Here is an 18,993-nt window from a genome sequence, read left to right as displayed (position 1 = left end):
TCCTAACAGACAAAGCATAAGATTGGGTATTAGTTGGTGTCTGCTACAGACCACCAAATTATACTAAGGAATGGGATGACCAGCTCCTTACACACTATCTGTAATATTTAGGTTAAAAAGACACACGATCATGAGGGGCTTCAATTTGAGTGACATATATTGGAGATCTCATGCTGCCAGTACTAAAACATCCTCAGACTTTCTTAACGTTATAGATGACAATTTCCTTACTCAAAAAGTATTTCAACCAACACAGGGGAATTTTATATTAGACCTAATCTTGACAGTTAAAAAGGAACTGACCACAGAAGTAAAAATTAATGGTAGCTTAGGTACACGTGATACTGACTTGATCGCATTTATAATGTGCCAACAGAATAAAGTCCAAACCAGTAATAGATATACTTGGTGTTTTAAAAGGGCCAGTTTCACAAAGCTGAAAACCATTATGAACCAAATCAGCTGGGAGGAAGAACTTAATCAGAAAAATGTGAGTAACTGGGAATTGCTTAAAAACATGTTACTAGATGCCAAAAAAGCCACAATCAAGGAAGAGGGAAGTGAAAGCAGCTATAAAAAAATTTATAACAAATGAAAGAAAAGGGAAGCTGATAGTAATGAATATAAGCTAGGAATTGTAGAAAAATGTACATGGGAAGCAAAGGGACACACAGATTTCTCAATGACCTGCAGAGTTAAGAATAAGAGAGAGGATTCTTTTTGTTCCCAATATACTTAGACTTCTGTGGGGCATTTGATTTGGTACCGCACAATATTTTGACTAAAAAACCAGAATGATATAAAATTAACATGGCATTAAATGGATTAAAAACTAGCTAACTGATAGGTCTCAAAATGCAACTACAAATGGGGAAATCATCATTTTAAATGAAGACGGGATGTTTTTGTAAGACACATGCTCTATAAATTATTTTGGGGAAGTACTATGGCCTGTATTATACAGGAGGTCAGACCAGATTATCACAATGGTTCCTTCTGGTCTTGAAACCTACAAATCTATGGGTTTTTATTTTGCTCTGAAATCCCTCCACTGTGAGACAGTTAGTTGAAAACTCAAATTTTATTTATAAAAGCATCTACTTGATTTGATTTAAGGAGAAAAGCCTCTGATTCTTAAAAGAAATGTAATGCAATCAGATTCGATAACTGACCCGGACCCTAATTTTTTCCAAGGTGAAGGGCTGGTAAAAAGAAGAAAGCCTCACTGCATAGAAGTTGTTGTAAGCATTTGACAGTTATGTCAAATTCTGACTGAAACACCACATCCAAAGGATTTGAACATTATTTCTTTGACATATAAGACAAATACACTAGATTTTAAGTACATAATCCTGGTTAATATTAATGGAAATTCACAGGTGCCACTGACAACAATGATATTGGTTCACATATGCAGTAGAAATATCACAGGAAAAGATTAAATAGAATATAAAAGATAGAGTTCAAAACAATATAGGTTCTCTAGTTCACACCAGAAGCTACGTGCAGAGCTTCACAACTTTACACTCACTAGCCAGATGGCTAATTCAATAGCTGGGACATACTGCCATTATTTCTACTTCCCTCTAACCCATGCTGCAAAGCTTGACTTTTCTCCTGTTAGCTCTTTTCTCTGATTTCCCCTATAACACCATCTCCCTCATCAGCCTTGGTTATGAAACCCCTATCCCAACAGGGACAGAAGCTGCTGCTAAAACAGAGTCTCAGACTTCTCTCTCCTTTGCACCTCTGTGCTGTTCAGCCAGGGTGCATATTACTTTTGCTCCTGCTATCAACTGATAGATTAAAGGCCAGGGAGTTGGTGAAAGGAGAAACAGTGTTGTGAGGCAGCCACATAGGACACTGATCTATTCTTTGAGAAAAATAAGAGTTTTCATGTATTTAACTATAAAGCAGGGTCCCTTAAGACAGAGTGTTCATCCACATCAAGGTATGCAATATTGTAGCTCCAAATGTCCATCAGCAGCACTCAGTCTGCAGTCCTGACAATGAAAGACAAGTTAAGGAAAACTGACAAAAATGATAGTAAAGTCTGAAGGACAGAATGGCAGAGGTGGGAAGACTGCCATACTCCTGTCACCATTACAAAAGCACTCGCTAGTACCTGTTCAAACTGCACCCCGGAAAGTAGTCAGTGACTCTCATTTAAGCGGTGTGTCCAGGCTGAAGGAGGAAGACAGGCAGCATACCACAAATCAGGGATATGGTAAGGGAGAAAATGGCTGTTTGCCTCTCTTCAAACAGCTGCCCATTCTGAGTGGCTCTTCTCTTGGAGAGAACAAAGGTTGCACTAATGGCACCAGTGGCTCCTTCCCATAACTTCCCCAGCATGGATGGCTCTGGAAAGTATTAAAAGTATTCTGCAGCACAATGGGACCAAATTCCGTAGCAAGTACCCTACATTCCATAGCAACAAACTATCACATGGCAATGTTGTTTTATTGTAGCTCCATGAAACTGTCATGCTGATCTCTACCAACCCATAACAAAACACTATGGATCTCTGTTGTAGGAGAGAAAGCACAGGCATTCTGATATGATGTTCAGCTCCAAAAGATCTTCCTCCAAGCAAGAAATCATGACTCTGGGACTGGAGGGAAACTTTTAAGAGTAGTAGTTTTTGAAATGCCTTCTAGAAGACTATGCTGGCCCAGCTTTTAGCATGGTAGAAAAGTGAAACTCTGTTTTAAAAGTATTTTCTTCAAGAAGTGAGACAGGGTCTTAAAATGATAATCTCTTTTTCTCTTGCAAAGGAGGAAATATTAGCCATAATTTTACAGCCAGTTCATCAGATCAGAGAAAAAACCATGGAGTCTGTTGGGCCACTAAAATGCATGTTATATTTTTAACTAATAGTCTAAAGAAGTTTTGGGTAGCACCATGGACGTTGGCTAATATGAAGGAATACTTGTATAGCATTCTCAAAGCAACCCTGACTCCAGATCTGCTGGAAGAACGGAACTCTCAGTTCTGAATATTAGCATCCCATTCAACAAGGGCTCTGGTTGCTTACAAGGAATGAACCAAAGATTAATTTAGGAAGTCAACATCTTTTCCAAAGCATAGTCAATATTTCTGTTGTGATGACTATTCAAATGAGTACACTGTGTGAAGATTTAAAAGGCCAACTTTCTACAAAAAAATCTTTCCCCCATCCCTTTTTAAAAAAAATAAAAGTATCATTTTAAATAGCTATTTTGATTTCTCCCTGGGTTACATGAAAATAAAGATAAGTCACTGCTTGAAACAAGAGCCTTGCTCATTTGCTAGCCCTGAGATTAAAGGAAGTAAAATATAAATTGGAGTTTTGAATATTTATAATTAAGCCACAGAATTAAGTTTCAATTTTTTAATTTTAAAACGTTTATTTTTCTTATTTTAAATTAGAGCTTTTATAAAATGCCAACACTTTTTATTGGTCAAGCTTTCATCAAGTTTATGGTCAAAAGATCTTGTGATCCAGTTTCAAGTGAGACAATCCATCTAGGCAGATACATATTTTGGAAATCTTAAAGGAAAATGCTGACTTTCAATTGCCTAATTACAGATTTGTTTGAGTCTGCTGGATTTTTCGAGAATACATCCACCCAGTTAGGGGGAAAATATTTTGATTTTAATAAGAGATGGTGGCTTATTCAAGTACTCCAGAGAAGTACCTGTGAATCCTTAAAACTGATAGCAGAAGGTAATTCAATGTCACTGTCCAAAATATCACAGCTCCAGAAGCCATGTGACTTCAAGAAAGGCCTATGATTCCTTGCAATGGGCCATCAACAGGATAATGGAACCCAACACCAAAAAATAAGACCTGTCCAAAAGTGAGTCTGCTGCACAAAGAGGCTGCAAGAACACCTGAGAGAGTTAGCTAATGAAGAAAATTGGCCCCTCTAATCTGGTCAATGGGACCAAATGAGGTAGCTAGGAACAACACAGACACACTTTGGGTTGCAATTCAGACCAGAAAGAGATTGTGCAACCACTTGCCTTGCAATTCTGTCCGTCTTACAATGCTTTGCTGCTATAGCTCCCAGCCTGGCATGCTCACAGCCAGCCTATAATCATGCACGTCACACACTAAGTGTCTGGGTGATAGACGGCCCTGGGTGATAGACGGCCCTGCTGGAAATGGCCCAACCTGATGATCACTTTAGATAAGCTATTACCAGCAGGACAGTGGGGTGGGAGGAGGTATTGTTTCATATTCTCTGTGTATATATAAAGTCTGCTGCAGTTTCCACGGTATGCATCCGATGAAGTGAGCTGTAGCTCACGAAAGCTCATGCTCAAATAAATTGGTTAGTCTCTGAGGTGCCACAAGTACTCCTTTTCTTTTTGCGAATACAGACTAACATGGCTGTTACTCTGGGCCCTGGTTCAGCAGCTCTGATCTCAGCAGCCTGCTTACAGCCCCACTGTCCTACTCTCGCTTCTACCAGTCTTCACTACAACTAGCAAGGTGACCCCAACATACTTCTAGTCCCAAATGTATTTGAAAGAATGTGCCCGAAGTATCCAGACTTCACCTGGATCACTCAGAGAAATAATAAGGTCAGTTGTTTCTTTAAAGAAAGGAAAGCACATTACAGCTTATTAACTTAACAGGGGTAAACATACCCTTCCCTTCAAACACAGCACTAAGTAGGTCTATAGTAAAAATAAAACAAATTTAAGAACAGGATATAGGTTAAGTAAATGGAATAAAGTTAGAAAGGGTTATAAGCAAATGAAAGTGAAAATGCATCTAAACATCTAAAACTTAATGTTAACCATGGTACTGGCTTTGTTGCAAAGGATTTCTCTTAATCACTCAATCACTCTTCCCAACCATAGCTGACTTTCTCTCAGTCAGGACCTTCCACAGGAGTACAAGATGCTAGCTTCCCTTGTCTTCCAAGGTGAAAGATCAATGCTTAAGCAGGTTTCTCACCTATACTAAGTTCATAGAGACTTCAGTCCCTCCTTGGTTAACGTACACATCTTTTTCAGCTTGCAAGAGCTCTGACTCCTTGTGTACATCTAGTGAAGGATGACAAAAATATATGCAAAGACAAATCTATCTTCCAAAGTTCAATTAACTTGTTAGAATGACCTTCTTCCATTTTTCCCTTCCTGTAGGCTTCCCACCCCCCTCTACGTAAATAGGGCTTCCATTGTTTTGATTCCACCATGCTTAATTTACATAGGAGACTGGTAAATTGCTGTGATATTCCTTTCTGTCTGGGAGAGATTTGTTTTTCTCTTTGTTTGAGGACAGATTGAAAAGCCTAATATCAGTGAGTATCCATAATTCTTTATATAGTGTTAAAACATACATTTTACAGGTTTAATCACCGGTGTGTCACAGGCTTTCATAAAACACCTCACTTGATAAACTTTTATAATTACAGTAATATTGTATACAATCAATTCATTCAATTGCTTATCACTTGAGGTTCATACCCTCTGTCTTTATAGCCCAAATAAGGGAACAGGTGTTACAGGAAGATGTCCAAGACTCCAGAAACTTTCATTATATTCCCCCTTGTTGTCACTTACTCATTTCTCACTTTAGGTTGACTTTTCCAGGCTTGTTTAGAGCCCAACAGTGATCCCTCTTTGCCTCAGATTAAGCAAAATCAATACAGTTGCTTTTGAGTTAAGAAGGCAGAACACACATACACTCTTTTTTGCCTAGAACCCTGACCAGGGGTATTCTATCTGCTTCCCAAGATCCATAAACCTGGGAATCCTGGACACCCCATCATCTCAGGCATTGGCACCCTGACAGCAGGATTGTCTGGCTATGTGGACTCTCTCCTCAGGCCCTACGCTACCAGCACTCCCAGCTGTCTTCAAGACACCAATGACTTCCTGAGGAAACTACAATCCATCGCTGACCTTCCAGAAAACACCCTCCTCGCCACTATGGATGTAGAAGCCCTCTACACCAACATTCCACACAAAGATGGACTACAAGCTATCAGGAACAGTATCCCCAATAATGTCACAGCAAACCTGGTGGCTGACCTTTGTGACTTAGTCCTCACCCACAACTATTTCACATTTGGGGACAATATATACCTTCAAGTCAGCGGTACTGCTATGCGTACCCGCATGGCCCCACAGTATGCTAACATTTTTATGTCTGACTTAGAACAATGCTTCCTTAGCTCTCGTCCCCTAACACCCCTACTCTACTTGCGCTGCATTGATGACATCATCATCTTCTGGACCCATGGGAAAGAAGCCCTTGAGGAATTCCACCATGATTTCAACAATTTCCATCCCACCATCAACCTCAGCCTAGACCAATCCACACATGCGGTCCATTTCCTGGACACTACTGTGCTAATAAGTGATAGTCACATAAACACCACCCTATACCAGAAACTACTGACTGCTATACTTACCTACATGCCTCCAGCTTCCATCCAGAATAGACCACAGAAACCACTGTCTACAGCAAAGCTCCAAGATACAGCAGCATTTGCTCCAATCCCTCAGACAAAGACAAACACCTAGAAGATCTCTATCAAGCATTCTTAAAACTACAATACCCACCTGCTGAAAAAACAGATTGACAGAGCCAGAAGAGTACCCAGAAGTCACCTACTACAGGACAGGCCCAACAAAGAAAATAACAGAACGCCACTAGCTGTCACCTTCAGCCCCCAACTAAAACCTCTCCAGCGCATCATCAAAGATTTACAACCTATCCTAAAAAATGATCCCTCACTCTCACAGATCTTGGGAGACAGATCAGTCCTCACTTACAGACAGCCCCCCAACCTGAAGCAAATACTCACTAGCCACCACACAACAAAAACACTAATCCAGAAACCTATCCTTGCAACAGCCCGATGCCAACTCTGTCCACATATTTATTCAAGTGACACCATCATAGGACCTAATCAAATTAGCCATGCCATCAGGGGTTCATTCACCTGCACATCTACCAATGTGATATATGCCATCATGTGCCAGCAATGCCCCTCTGCCAGATACCCTGGCCAAACCGGACAGTCTCTACACAAAAGAATAAATGGACACAAATCTGACATCAGGAATCATAACATTCAAAAGTTGGTAGGAGATCACTTCAACGACTCAGTAAAGACTTAAGGGTGGCAATTCTGCAACAGAAAAGCTTCAAAAACAGACTCCAATGAGAAACTGCTGAGCTTGAATTAATATACAAACCAGACACCATTAACTTGGGCTTGAATAGGGACTGGGAGAGGCTGGGTCATTACACATATTGAATCTATTTCCTTAAGTATCTTCATATCTTCTTGTCAACTGTCTAAATGGGCCATCTTGATTATCACTACAAAAAATTTTTTCTCCTGCTGATAATAGCTCATCTTAACTAATTAGCCTCTCACAGTTTGTATGGTAACTTCCAACTTATCTGTATGTATATATATCTTAGTATATGTTCCATTCTATGCATCCGATGAAGTGGGCTGTAGCCCACGAAAGCTTATGCTCTAATAAATTTGTTAGCCTCTAAGGTGCCACAAGTACTCCTGTTCTTTTTGCGGATACAGACTAACACGGCTGCTACTCTGAACCTTTTTTTTTCCAAAGATCACCATGACTACGTACAATGCTCAAAAGAGAAAGTATTAAAACCATCAAACTTCATGTGCTGTTAGTCCACAGTGAGGAAGAATCAGTTTATAAATGGGATAGAATGACAATTCAGGAAAATGATTAAAAATTCACTTTCACAGTAGAGTAAGAAAAGGTTTTAGTTACATTATCGCCACATTGTGGAACTTCATAGTTCTGCAGCTAGGATTTTCCTGCATCTACAGTCAATTTAAAGCAAAGTTAAACAGTTACCCAAAAAACATCAACAAACTAACAAACAAACATGGTACCCCTGCTATACAATTTTTATATATAAACTTAAAATACAAAAAGCTTAATTTAATACAACATTACAGTTGTTAATATGAAGTTAAACTTATCAGAAGATTCACTTAAGGTTCTCAACACAAAAACCATATATAATATTACCGATTACAATATAGGCTCTTCTTAGAGGTTAAAATGTGTATTTTACACAGTATACACATTGTGGTAACAATACTGCTGCAGGTACCTAAACTGAATTTTCCCCTGGGTTTTTTAATGAATTAGTAGTAAATTTACATCCTTATTACATATATTATCATAGGTTTTTGCATTTAATACATGTATCTCTGGGAGAAACATTCACCAAATTTAATTGCTTTTCTTATAAAACTGCATTCCTTATGTGTCTATACATTAATACGTTCTATGATGCTTGTTCTAAGCAAATAAAATTTGTTTTTACCACATGTATAAATCTAGCTGTAATAAAACTACTACACAGCTGCATAATACGATAAATTAATTGAGAATTCTTTGTCATGTTACTGGTCCTCTAAACCACTCAAAAATTGCTCTAAATCACATGGGTGCCAGGTTTATAAAATTTTTGGTGGTGCCCAGAACGGGTCCAAGCAGAGCCATCCCATCCACAGGATGGACCGGGACAACTGCCCTGGGCCCAGCGCTTTGGGGGGCCCCCACACTTCAGGGGGACGCAGGGTCCAGGGCAGCCTGGGGGGGGGGCTGGCACCAGCAAGCGACTCGGTTGCCCCGGTCCGCCCTATGGACGGGATGGCTCTGAAAATATCAGCCCAAACATTGGTGGAACCAGGCCCATGTTCCTGAATATTGGTGGAGCAGGGGCACCACAGGTCCATATAACTCACCACCTATGCTAAATCATTAACATTTTAACTTTATAATTGAGCAGAAGTGAACTGTCACTTCAGAAGGTGCAGTTTTCCCACATCCTAGAGATACCAATTTTCATGATAAAATATCAAGTGTTGATAAAAAGTATTTAAAATATACTAAGTTTACAAGAAACAAGACATGTTTGTAAAAATATAATGAATGTTGACTATAACAAGTATGTGTTACTCAATGTGCATTATGGCATCTGACCAAAACTGCATCTATTATTAACAGTGTACAATAAGCTATATCAAACACCCAGGAAAATAATGTTAGCAGAAAGTATAATGTATTTTTACTGACATTTTCAGGAATATTACACAAGATGTGAATTTTTTACAAATTTTGAAATGGTCACCTGAGTATATATAGTCCCTTCATATTATACATAACACCATACTACTTAGTTTCACCATTAAAAGGTTGGGGGTTTTTTCGTTCATTTTGGTTTCTTTAGTAGCTCTGGGTTACTAGTGTTAAGTGCTGCCAGAATCCAAAAATGCTCATCAGCTTTCAATATCATAGCCAGGGCTTAGTACAAAACCAGGTTTTAACATTTATCTATATGTTACATCTTGTGTCTCTTTTCCTGGAAGGATATCAGGACTCAGAGCAGGTGCATCGCTGGCGCCCCCTAATGACATACCATCATAATCCTTCCCTTTCTCTAAACTCAACCATATAAACAAGAACACCACAGAGCACAGATTAAAATAGAGAGAAAAAGGAATAGCAGATAAATAGATTAAGGTTGAGAGACTCGTTTACTGATTATTTCCGCAAACAGAACCTATAAGTAAACCCTGGAAGCCTACTCCTCTCCTTCCACTCCCTTACCGCCTAAAAAAACCACAAAACCCCACAAAACCAAAAATGCACAGTTCAATTGGACTTCCAATTCATATAAACACTGGACTCCAGGCTCGAAAATCCGAAAGGACTAAAGTCCCAAACAGATGTTCCACCTCACACAGAGACCTCATGATATTAATCTTATTTTTAGCGGGCAGCCCTTCAACGCACATGGGAGATGGGGCCGGCCCCATAACATGGCCCCCTTCGTTCCCTACCGTACCCGCAAGGCGATGGGGGCTGGGGGATGCCTAGGCCTGTGGTGCAGTTGGGAACAGTGGGATGCGAACATTGCTGCACACGTTACTGTTTTCAAAAGGCGGAGAGACGGCCGCTGCCATGCAGCAGCAACAGCCCCACCCCCGCATCCCTCCACCTGCGGCCCACCACGACCCTTCCCGCTACAGCAACTTTGGGTTCAATGTGCAACGCCCGCCCGCAGCACAATAGCTGGGGCTGCTCAGAAGAGGGGCAGCCTCATCACCACCCTCGGACCCTAAGAGGTCAGCTCGGGATACAGACCCACACCCAGTGCGGAGCTCCCCAGCCCACTGAGGCAGTAAAGGGGGGCCGCCGTGCTGCCAGTGGCTGGGGGAGCAGGGGAAGGGAAGAGGGGGCTCGGCACCTACCCACGCCGTATTTCTCCTCCTCGGTCGGCGTCCACATGCTGGTGCCGGCGGCGGCCGCGGTTCCCCCCTCACGGAGCGCAGCAGCCGAGCCCTGCTCATGGAGCGGAGGCGGTTTCCCCAGCTGACAGCGGAGCCGCCGCTCCGCACAGTCCCCCGGGCACAGCAGCGTCTCCTCCTCGCTCTCACTCAGGCCAGGCGCAGGTGCTGGGAGGCGGGGGGGTTGCGCAACTCCCCAGGGAGCTGCCGCGCCAGGTGCCGGATCCCTCCGGGCTCGGCAGCACCCAGCACGGAGCTGCGAATGGCCCGCGGTGATGAGAATGGTACCGGCGGCTCCCGGCTTCTCACAGTCCAGCCCCCGGCTGTAGGGGTCCCCACTTCCCTCCCTCAGGTCACTATCATGAGCTCCAGCCTCCTCACTGTCGCCGTCGTCGCCGAAGGACTGGCGCCGCCGCCGCCCGCCGCCCCCTCCACATCGCGCGCAGACGTAGACACCTCCCCTGCCTTCCAGCGCTCCCGGGGCCGCACGGTACCCGCAGAGGGGAACGAAAAGGGCGGGAAATGGGGGCACACGCGCGAGGTGTTAGTGGTCCTGCGCCACAGCAGATTCTGAGGGGAAATAAGGAAAAATGCCTCCAGGAGCTGGGGTTGCATGGAGAAAAGACACACTCCGAATATCACTAAATATCACTGTTTCTGCTAAAACAAATGGCAAGATCTGGCAACAGCGAAAACTGTAGGTTTGGAGGTGCCAAATGTTACCCCCCACCAGCAGCCGCCTTTGTGGACAGCCACCAAACAACTAGAGCTGTGAGTTTTTATTTTTCCTTCTACCTCTTTTGAATCAGGACTCTGCTAGCTAGTGGGGAGCACGGATATGTCCAGAGAAGTCTAAGTTATGTAATTTGAATGTGTGAACTTTAACATTTTGTTTGTAAACAAAGCTATTGTTTAATCCAGAACAGTGTGCGTGTGTGTGTCACTATTACACTGCTGTTGTTTGATAATAAGTATTGTGCTTGTCCATGCTGAGTAGTTAACCTGATCTCTTCCACCAGTACTACCCAGGAGAAGCGGTATACAAGTGTGTACCTCAACTAACAGTGAAGTGATAAACCAACCCTTGCTATAACCATCAGCTTATGACACTTTAATAGGCACATACACTGTATGGCCTTTATTAACTCACATTTATATTGCTGATTTCTTCTTAAACCATCTCAAAGTGCTTCCCTAACTAAATCCATAATAATAGCTCCCTTAGATTGCAGGTATCTGGCAAATTAACAGCAGACAGGACACACAGCGAAGGGAATTTTGGCCACACACACAAGGACAAATGCTTTCTTGAAAGAATAAGAGGGTTATTTAGAATCTTAGATTTTTGTTTATATCTCATCTGAAAAACTTCACAGTAAACTTCATCATATTCAATGTATCTATTTTAGAAGAATAAACCAAGATGACTACTAGGATTCAAAATTGTTGTTCCCAGGAGTGTAGGAATTTCAGTCTCCTAAGGTCATATACTATAGAATGTTTGTGTGATACAGTGAGTACCATATGAATATTCGTGGTCTAGGAAAGGCATACTCTTTGAGCATGCAGGCATCATAGGAGTTAAGTTCAAATTCGTATTCAGTATTTCAGTCCTGGTACAAATGCCTAATACAGATTATATGAGGGAAAAAACTAACAATTTGGATTATTATTCTCCTGATATGAACTTTAACATTGATATTCCACCCTATTCAGTGGCTTTACAAATTGAAATAGTATTTCCGTTTTGCACTCCTATTCTCAATAAGAGACCTTTCAGGATGGAACTTCAAAGATTTTTAGCCCAAGGGCTAGTGGAAAGTTTTCCAAGTACAGTAAAACCTGCCAAGAGCTACCACGCATGGGAGTTAGCAAAAGTGGTCTCTTGTAAGAGGTGGTCTCTCTTCAAAGGTTTGCAGACCAGAGAGCAGCTGTGTTCTGAGGCCTCTGCAACTAGTTGGTCGTGACAGGGACCCCTCTTCAGAGGTAGGCTCTAAGGCAGATTTTACTGTAATTTTTGCATTGTTTGATGAGTATTTAGTGAAAATCATCATTTCTCCAGTCTGTTTTTCTTTAAAAAAATAAACATAGTGTTGCACCATTAAGCCTGAGATTGTAGTTGCATTAAAATTGGAAATTTACCTATGCATTACAATAGGGGCTTTCACAATATATTCATCTAACACTAGCTAATGTGACACTCTTCTGAAAGTTATGTAATCCTATAATGTGGAGATTGTGAACAGTTTGACAAGTTTCTAACTAGAAGTAACGGGTGTTTATGCAGGTCATTGGAAAAGCAATTATCTATCATTTGTATTGTGTTAGACTTCATCTATGACTTCTACTTTACCTCTGATGTCAAGAGATCAGATACGAATTCTTCACAGAGCCTTAGAAGTTGAAGGATGTGTCATTCTAGATGTTTCCTAGGATTTCAGTAAGTTTGGTATTGGATTTATCACTTCAGTGTCCTGATAATTTAGCTATTTTTTTCAATACATACTGTCCCTAATATAATTGAAGAGAACTGCTCTTTTTGTACAGCTCTTCCAGAAAATCTATCAATAAGATGTGATATATATACAACTTTATGGTTACATAGTACTTTTGTAATATAAAATTCTGTTTTACTAAATATGTGTTCTGCAATTATGTAATGAAATAATAAAGGTTGCTGAATTGAGCTACTGAGCTGAGGTTGCCATGGAAACATTTATTATGAATTTTCTGACTTTTGTGCAATTAAATTTTTAACATTGATGATGTACTGACAGCATTTTATAAGAGTACAAATACAAAGGCCAATAGGCAGGAAAGTGCTCTTACATTCTTGATTTAGAAAACTAGTTATTTTATCAAACCTTACTCTACACATAAATGTAAGCATGCATATTTTGCATTAGTTTTGTTACTTATCTTCCTAAGAACTCTCATAGCGTACAAGAGTAGCTTTTAGTCATAACAAAAATTGAGAAATCATGAGATTTCTGTTGTTACAGATAGGATGCTACTAGCTTTTAGGATTTTTCTGTTCACTTTAACATTCATAATATAATACTTAATCTCTTATTTTTATCTGTACCAGCTGAATTTTAAATATTAGACATTTTACTGATCCTAAACTTTTTAAAGACAAGAGACAGTCCCTCTGCTATGGCCATCTCTCTATTCTCTGCTCTTGGGGATTCTTCCTAGCCCTCTCCTAGTTGCCCTGTTCTTTACAGAGGTGACAAATGCTTCTCCTCACAGCCCCAGTGCTGCTCCTCTTTGAGGGAGAATTCAGCAGGATGATGATGCTATATGCAGGACGCTTCTGAGCACCCTCACCCTCTGAAGACAAAACAGATTGAGGGATCACCACACAAGATTAGATGAAAACAAACTCTAAAGAGATGGTGGGGCTAGTAATTAGGAGTGGGGACAGACAAAGCCTTCAGAGGACCAAAATATTTTGTTTTAAAGACAGATTGGTCATTTGTATATCTTGACCATTATATAAAAAGGTGGCATCAGCAGTTCCAGTGATTCTTTAAGTATTGAAACATTTTAAGATTTATTTGCAATATTCTACAGATTAGATATTTAATCCCCAATTATCTCCTCAGATACAGTTATCTTGTTAGTTAGTACATTTGTACTTCCCAAAGAGTGACATGAGGGACAGATATCCTGATTAAGAAATCACTATCCTCTATAGCACAGTAGATGGAATGCAATTTTACATAATTTAAAGCTATCAGATTTATTTACACCTGTTTCATTGATATGCATTCACAAACTGAATGAGTCCTCTACCAGCCCAACACAAATCCTGATTTCTTTAACAAACATTCTTACCCAGAGAATAATGCTAAATAAATATCTTGTCCAGTGAAGGAGCTACAGGAGCTAGTTCTCCGGGGAGGAAGAAGGAGCTCAGGGTCAGCCATATGCAGCAAAGGAAGCCCAGAGCAACATATAGTAACCTTGCAAATAGAGCCAACTTTAGCACTGTTGGGCAGGCATTCAGAATAAAGTTGTGCCTCCTCTCCTCCCTCCAAATGTAACTGACAGTTTACCATGATGGTCACACCACTGTGCATAGGTATAGCACAATGATTCTTTGTGATACACCCCAAATGTAAGATTTATTTTATATAAGGATTGTGTGCATTTCCAATCTCCTGTTGCAGAATTGGAGCCCAGCTACTTGTTCATTCCATCTCTACTGTCAATGTAGATCTTTACATTTTAGAGAGTCTTGGCAAGAAAAGATTCTGGAAATAGTTATTTTAGAAATCAAAACGAAAGATAAGATTTTCCTTAAATATCTAGGGCCCTAAACCTAAAGGTTTGAGGGTGGGCTTCGTGGATTCCAGAGACTGGCTGTACTGGCAGATCATCAGCCTTATCTCCCCTCACAGTGACCCTTTGAGCTATCATGGTCTAGGAAGCAGCATTGCAAGTCTCTTTCCCCAGACCTCTGTCTCACAGACTAAAGAGGGAATGCCAAATTCCCCACACTGATGCCTATTTACACTGGAAAAACACATTAGAAAAAAAAAATGTTTATCTAACAGAATGTTAAACATGACAATGGTAGACAGATATAGTTGTGTTTAAAATGTTTATTGGTCATGTTTAACCTAGGAACTTAACTATTTTAAACACAACTGTCCCTGTCTATACATAGTGTCAAATCATGTTTAATGTTGTTTTAGTTAAAATGCATTAGTTAGCACATTTTACAGCATAATGCTTTTTCATAGTATACACATAATCTGGGAGATAGGAGGCTGGGAAATGAAAGTCTTGCAAAAATGTCCTCCTGTACATAGATCAAAGAGCCAGGAGGAGGACAGAGCTGAATGGTCACTTCAGATACTCTACAAAGGACATGTGGGGAATCAAACAGTCAAGGCAGCTGGCACTGAGCTATTCTTGCACAATCCCAGTCAGCTGTCTCCTGACCCTCTCAGTCCTCAGGTATCTTGGGATGCTTATCACTATTGCCCCTTCCACTTCGACATGCCTGGGAAGGGCACATACACTTTCGTCTTTCTCCTCTGTCCCTTCAGTCCTTAGGGTTGGTGGTGATACTAAATGAAGGCATCTGTGATTAAAGTCTGTGTTCAAGACAGGCTGCTACTGGCCTACCCCTGCTAACATAGTAAACAAGGGGTTGATTTTGTTTCTCTCCTATAAGTCAGATCCCAGAATAGGATAAGCTAGTTGTCCGTGCTTCAGTTTCCCACACTCTGCATCTCTGTTTCCCTTCAAGTACACAGTCTCTCCCTATTCGTAGGTTGGTCTGGTCTGTTGAGGCAACTTGGTTCTCCAGCTAAATCATAAATCTCCCCTTCCAGGGAAAATCAAAGGATCTAAGTAAATAAACTAAACAAGTCCACTCTTTTTCACAGCCACAATGGTCGTCTTCATGCCCAAAGTATTCTCCTGTTTGTGACAGAAGTCTTCCCCTGGGCCGCTAAATGCAGAGGCTCTTCAAGTTGAAGCTAGACAAATTCAGATGAAAAAAGGCAGTGGTTCCCAAACTTGTTCCACCGTTTGTGGAGGGAAAGACCCTGGCGGGCCGGGCCGGTTTGTTTACATGCCGCGTCCGCAGGTTTGGCCGATCACGGCTCCCAGTGGCCGCGGTTCGCTGCTCCAGGCTAATGGGAGCTGCTGGAAGTGGCAGCCAATACATCCCTCGGTCCGCGCCGCTTCCAGCAGCTCCCATTGCCTGGAGCAGTGAACCGCAGCCACTGGGAGCCGCAATTGGCCAAACCTGCGGACGTGGCAGGTAAACAAACCGGCCCGGCCCACCAGGGGCTTTCCCCGCACAAGTGGCGGAACTAGTTTGGGAACCACTGAACTAAGGCATACATTTTTAACTGTAAGAGTAATTAACCATTGGAACAACTTGCCGAGGGCTGTTGTAGATTCTCCATCACTGACAATTTTTAAATCAAGATTTATGTTTTTCTGAATGAAATGCTCTAGGAATTATTCTGGGGAAGTTCTATGGTATGTGTTTGTCATAAATATAAAAGGAAGGGTAACCACCTTTAAATCCCTCCTGTCCAGAGGCAAAACCCTTTCACCTGTAAGGGTTAAGAAGCTAAGGTAACCTCACTGGCATCTGACCAAAATGACCAATGAGGAGATGTCATAAATATAAAGGGAAGGGTAACCACCTTTCTGTATACAGAACTATAAAATCCCTCCTGGCCAGAAGCAAAATCCTTTCACCTGTAAAGGGTTAAGAAGCTAAGATAACCTTACTGGCACCTGACCAAAATGACCAATGAGGAGACAAGATACTTTCAAAGCTGGAGTGGGGGGAAACAAAGGGTCTGTCTGTCTGTGATGCTTTTGCTGGGACCAGGTCAGGAATGCTCTTCAGAACTTCTGTTAAGTTAGTAAGTAATCTAGCTAGAAATGTGTTAGTTTTCCTTTTGTTAAATGGCTGGTAAAATAGGTTCTGCTGAATGGAATGTATATTCCTGGTTTTGGGTCTTTTTGTAACTTAAGGTTTTGCCTAGAGGGATTCTCTATGTTTTGAATCTGATTACCCTGTAAAGTATTTACCATCCTGATTTTACAGAGGTGATTCTTTTACTTTTTCTTTAATTAAAATTCTTCTTTTAAGAACCTGGTTGCTTTTTCATTGTTCTTAAGATCCAAGGGTTTGGGTCTGTGTTCACCTGTGCAAATTGGTGAGGATTTTTTTATCAAGCCTTCCCCAGGAAAGGGGGTGTAGGGCTTCGGGGGATCTTTTGGGGGAAGACGTCTCCAAGTGGGCTCTTTCCCTGTTCTTTGTTTAACATGCTTGGTGGTGGCAGCATTGGGTTCAAGGACAAGGCAAAGTTTGTACTTGAGGAAGTTTTTAACCTAAGCTGGTAAGAATAAGCTTAGGGGGTCTTTCATGCAGGTCCCCACATCTGTACCCTAGAGTTCAGAGTGGGGAAGGAACCTTAACATGGTGGTAGAGCGGTGGGATCATTTTGAGATTTTTTTGAGATCATTTTGAGACTTTTTTTTAAGATCATTTTTGAACCAGAAGCACAGCAGGATTTTAAAAGGTTTTGTAAAAGAGGATTACAGCTGTAAATTCTATGTCTCTGCCTGGGGGGAACAGAGCAGCAGGCATAACAAAAGGGATCTTTCTTTTTTGCGCTGGGGTTTTCTCTGCCTAAAGGCAGGGTAGTTAACCTCCTGCAGGGAAATTCACAAGTTTTTCACAGACCTGAAGAGGTTGTTTTTTAAGCTAAGAGCAGCTAGAGGCTTTTTCTGTCTATTTGTCTGGAGAAAGAGGTGGTTTTTTAAAGGATTTTTCTGTAGGCTGAGAATAGCTATCAGAGAACACAGGTATAAGGTTACAGCACAGCAAAATTTTACAAGCCAGGTTTTTTGTTTGTTTGTTTGTTTTGTGGTTTTCTTTCTAACTCTCGGGTGTAAAGTTAGTTAAAAACAGAGAGGCTAAGATGACAGAAACCAAGGCACAACACAAACTGGAGTTAACCAGACTGGAGGCAGCAGAAGAGGCAGAAAAAGCCCAAGTGGCTGCCCATGGGAGAGCTATGGAGGCAAAGGAAAAAGAGTGGAAGCATGCACTGGAGATAGAGAAAGCAAAGGCTCAGCAGAATATATCGGATAACCCTAACAATCCGTACCCAAGAATCCACAAATGGGAGCGACTGTGTCCACAGTATGATGAATCCAGTGATATTGCTGAATATTTTCTCACCTTTGAGAGACTCTGCACACTCCATAAAATTCCTGAAGCTCACAAGATTGCCACATTGGTCGCAAAGTTGACTAGAAGAGCTCTGGACATCTTCAATAAGATGCCTATTGATGAGGCTTCTCACGAAAATAAATTCAAGGATTTGGTTTTAAGGCAATTTCAAGTTACACCTGAAACTTACAGAGTAAAATTTAGAGCCCTTAATGGAGGACGTGGACTAAGTAATGTGGCTTATCTAAACCAGATGAAGGATCTGTTAGATAAATGGGTCAAAGGAAGTAACTACCTTTGAAGGAATGTGTGATTTGATGGCTCAGAAGCAATTCCTCAATATGTCCAAGGAGGAAATAAAACAGTGTTTATGGGATAAGAAAATGGACTCAGCAGAAAGTCTTGCTTCTTATGCTGATCAATATGAGCAGTCAAGAACCGCCAGAGAGGCGGAGCAAATCGGAACAAAACGGGTGGAGGGAGGAGAGAGAAACAACCCTGGTCACGGTTGGAGCAGATACCTGAAGGGGCAACCTCAAACCACACCCTACTACCGGGGGCAGCCCAAGGCCCCAACTACACACCAAGGAACACTCCAGACACCTTATCGTCCCGTCACACTGTTCTCCAGCAACCCATGTCATCCCAATGATCCGTCAGGTGGACGATGTTTTAAATGTAACGAGTCGGGGCATGTAAAGGCCAACTGCCCCAAGAACCCCAACAGATTACAGTTCATTGCACTGGAATCACACCAGAGGTCCTCAGGCCCAGATATCTCCCAGATATCCTCGGAGTGGAGGGAAACTGTGAGTGTGGGCGGGAAGAAGGTCACCGCGTGGAGGGACACCGGACCACAAGTGTCGGCTATCCATGCTTCCTTAGTGGACCCCAATTTAATCAACCCAGAGATCCAGGTGACAATTCAACCCTTCAAGTCAAACTCTTTTGAATTGCCTACAGCCAAGTTGCCAGTCC

The 18,993-nt window shown here is 41.6% G+C and overlaps 2 protein-coding genes across 5 annotated transcripts in view; one reads left to right on the top strand and one right to left on the bottom strand.

Moving 5' to 3' along the window:
* The window catches only part of DOCK3 (dedicator of cytokinesis 3), a 585,745-nt gene extending 575,013 nt beyond the window's left edge, over positions 1 to 10,732 (bottom strand). Inside the window, exon 1 of one of the 2 annotated variants that reach the window (XM_084634267.1) lies at positions 10,260 to 10,732. In XM_084634267.1, coding sequence (XP_084490393.1) covers positions 10,260 to 10,296 — 37 coding nt within the window. In that variant the 5' untranslated portion in view covers positions 10,297 to 10,732. The remainder of the gene's footprint in view (positions 1 to 10,259) is intronic. The other variant, XM_084634266.1, reaches the window with a different exon arrangement.
* Positions 10,733 to 10,753: 21 nt separating this feature from the next.
* The window catches only part of LOC311523838 (uncharacterized protein), a 156,584-nt gene continuing 148,344 nt past the window's right edge, over positions 10,754 to 18,993 (top strand). For 2 of the 3 annotated variants that reach the window (XR_014712432.1, XM_084634274.1), the window contains exon 1: positions 10,755 to 11,066. Coding sequence is in view for 1 of the 3 variants with exons in the window: in XM_084634274.1 (XP_084490400.1) it covers positions 10,965 to 11,066 (102 nt within the window). In the remaining 2 variants the exon portion in view is untranslated. Of the gene's footprint in view, positions 11,067 to 18,993 lie in introns of all 3 variants that reach the window. The other variant, XR_014712433.1, reaches the window with a different exon arrangement.

Source organism: Lepidochelys olivacea (assembly GCF_965140295.1).
Source record: "Lepidochelys olivacea isolate rLepOli2 genome assembly, chromosome: 7".
NCBI lineage: Eukaryota > Metazoa > Chordata > Testudines > Cheloniidae > Lepidochelys > Lepidochelys olivacea.
Note: the sequence above shows the minus strand (reverse complement) of the source record. Positions and strands in the feature narration are given on the sequence as shown.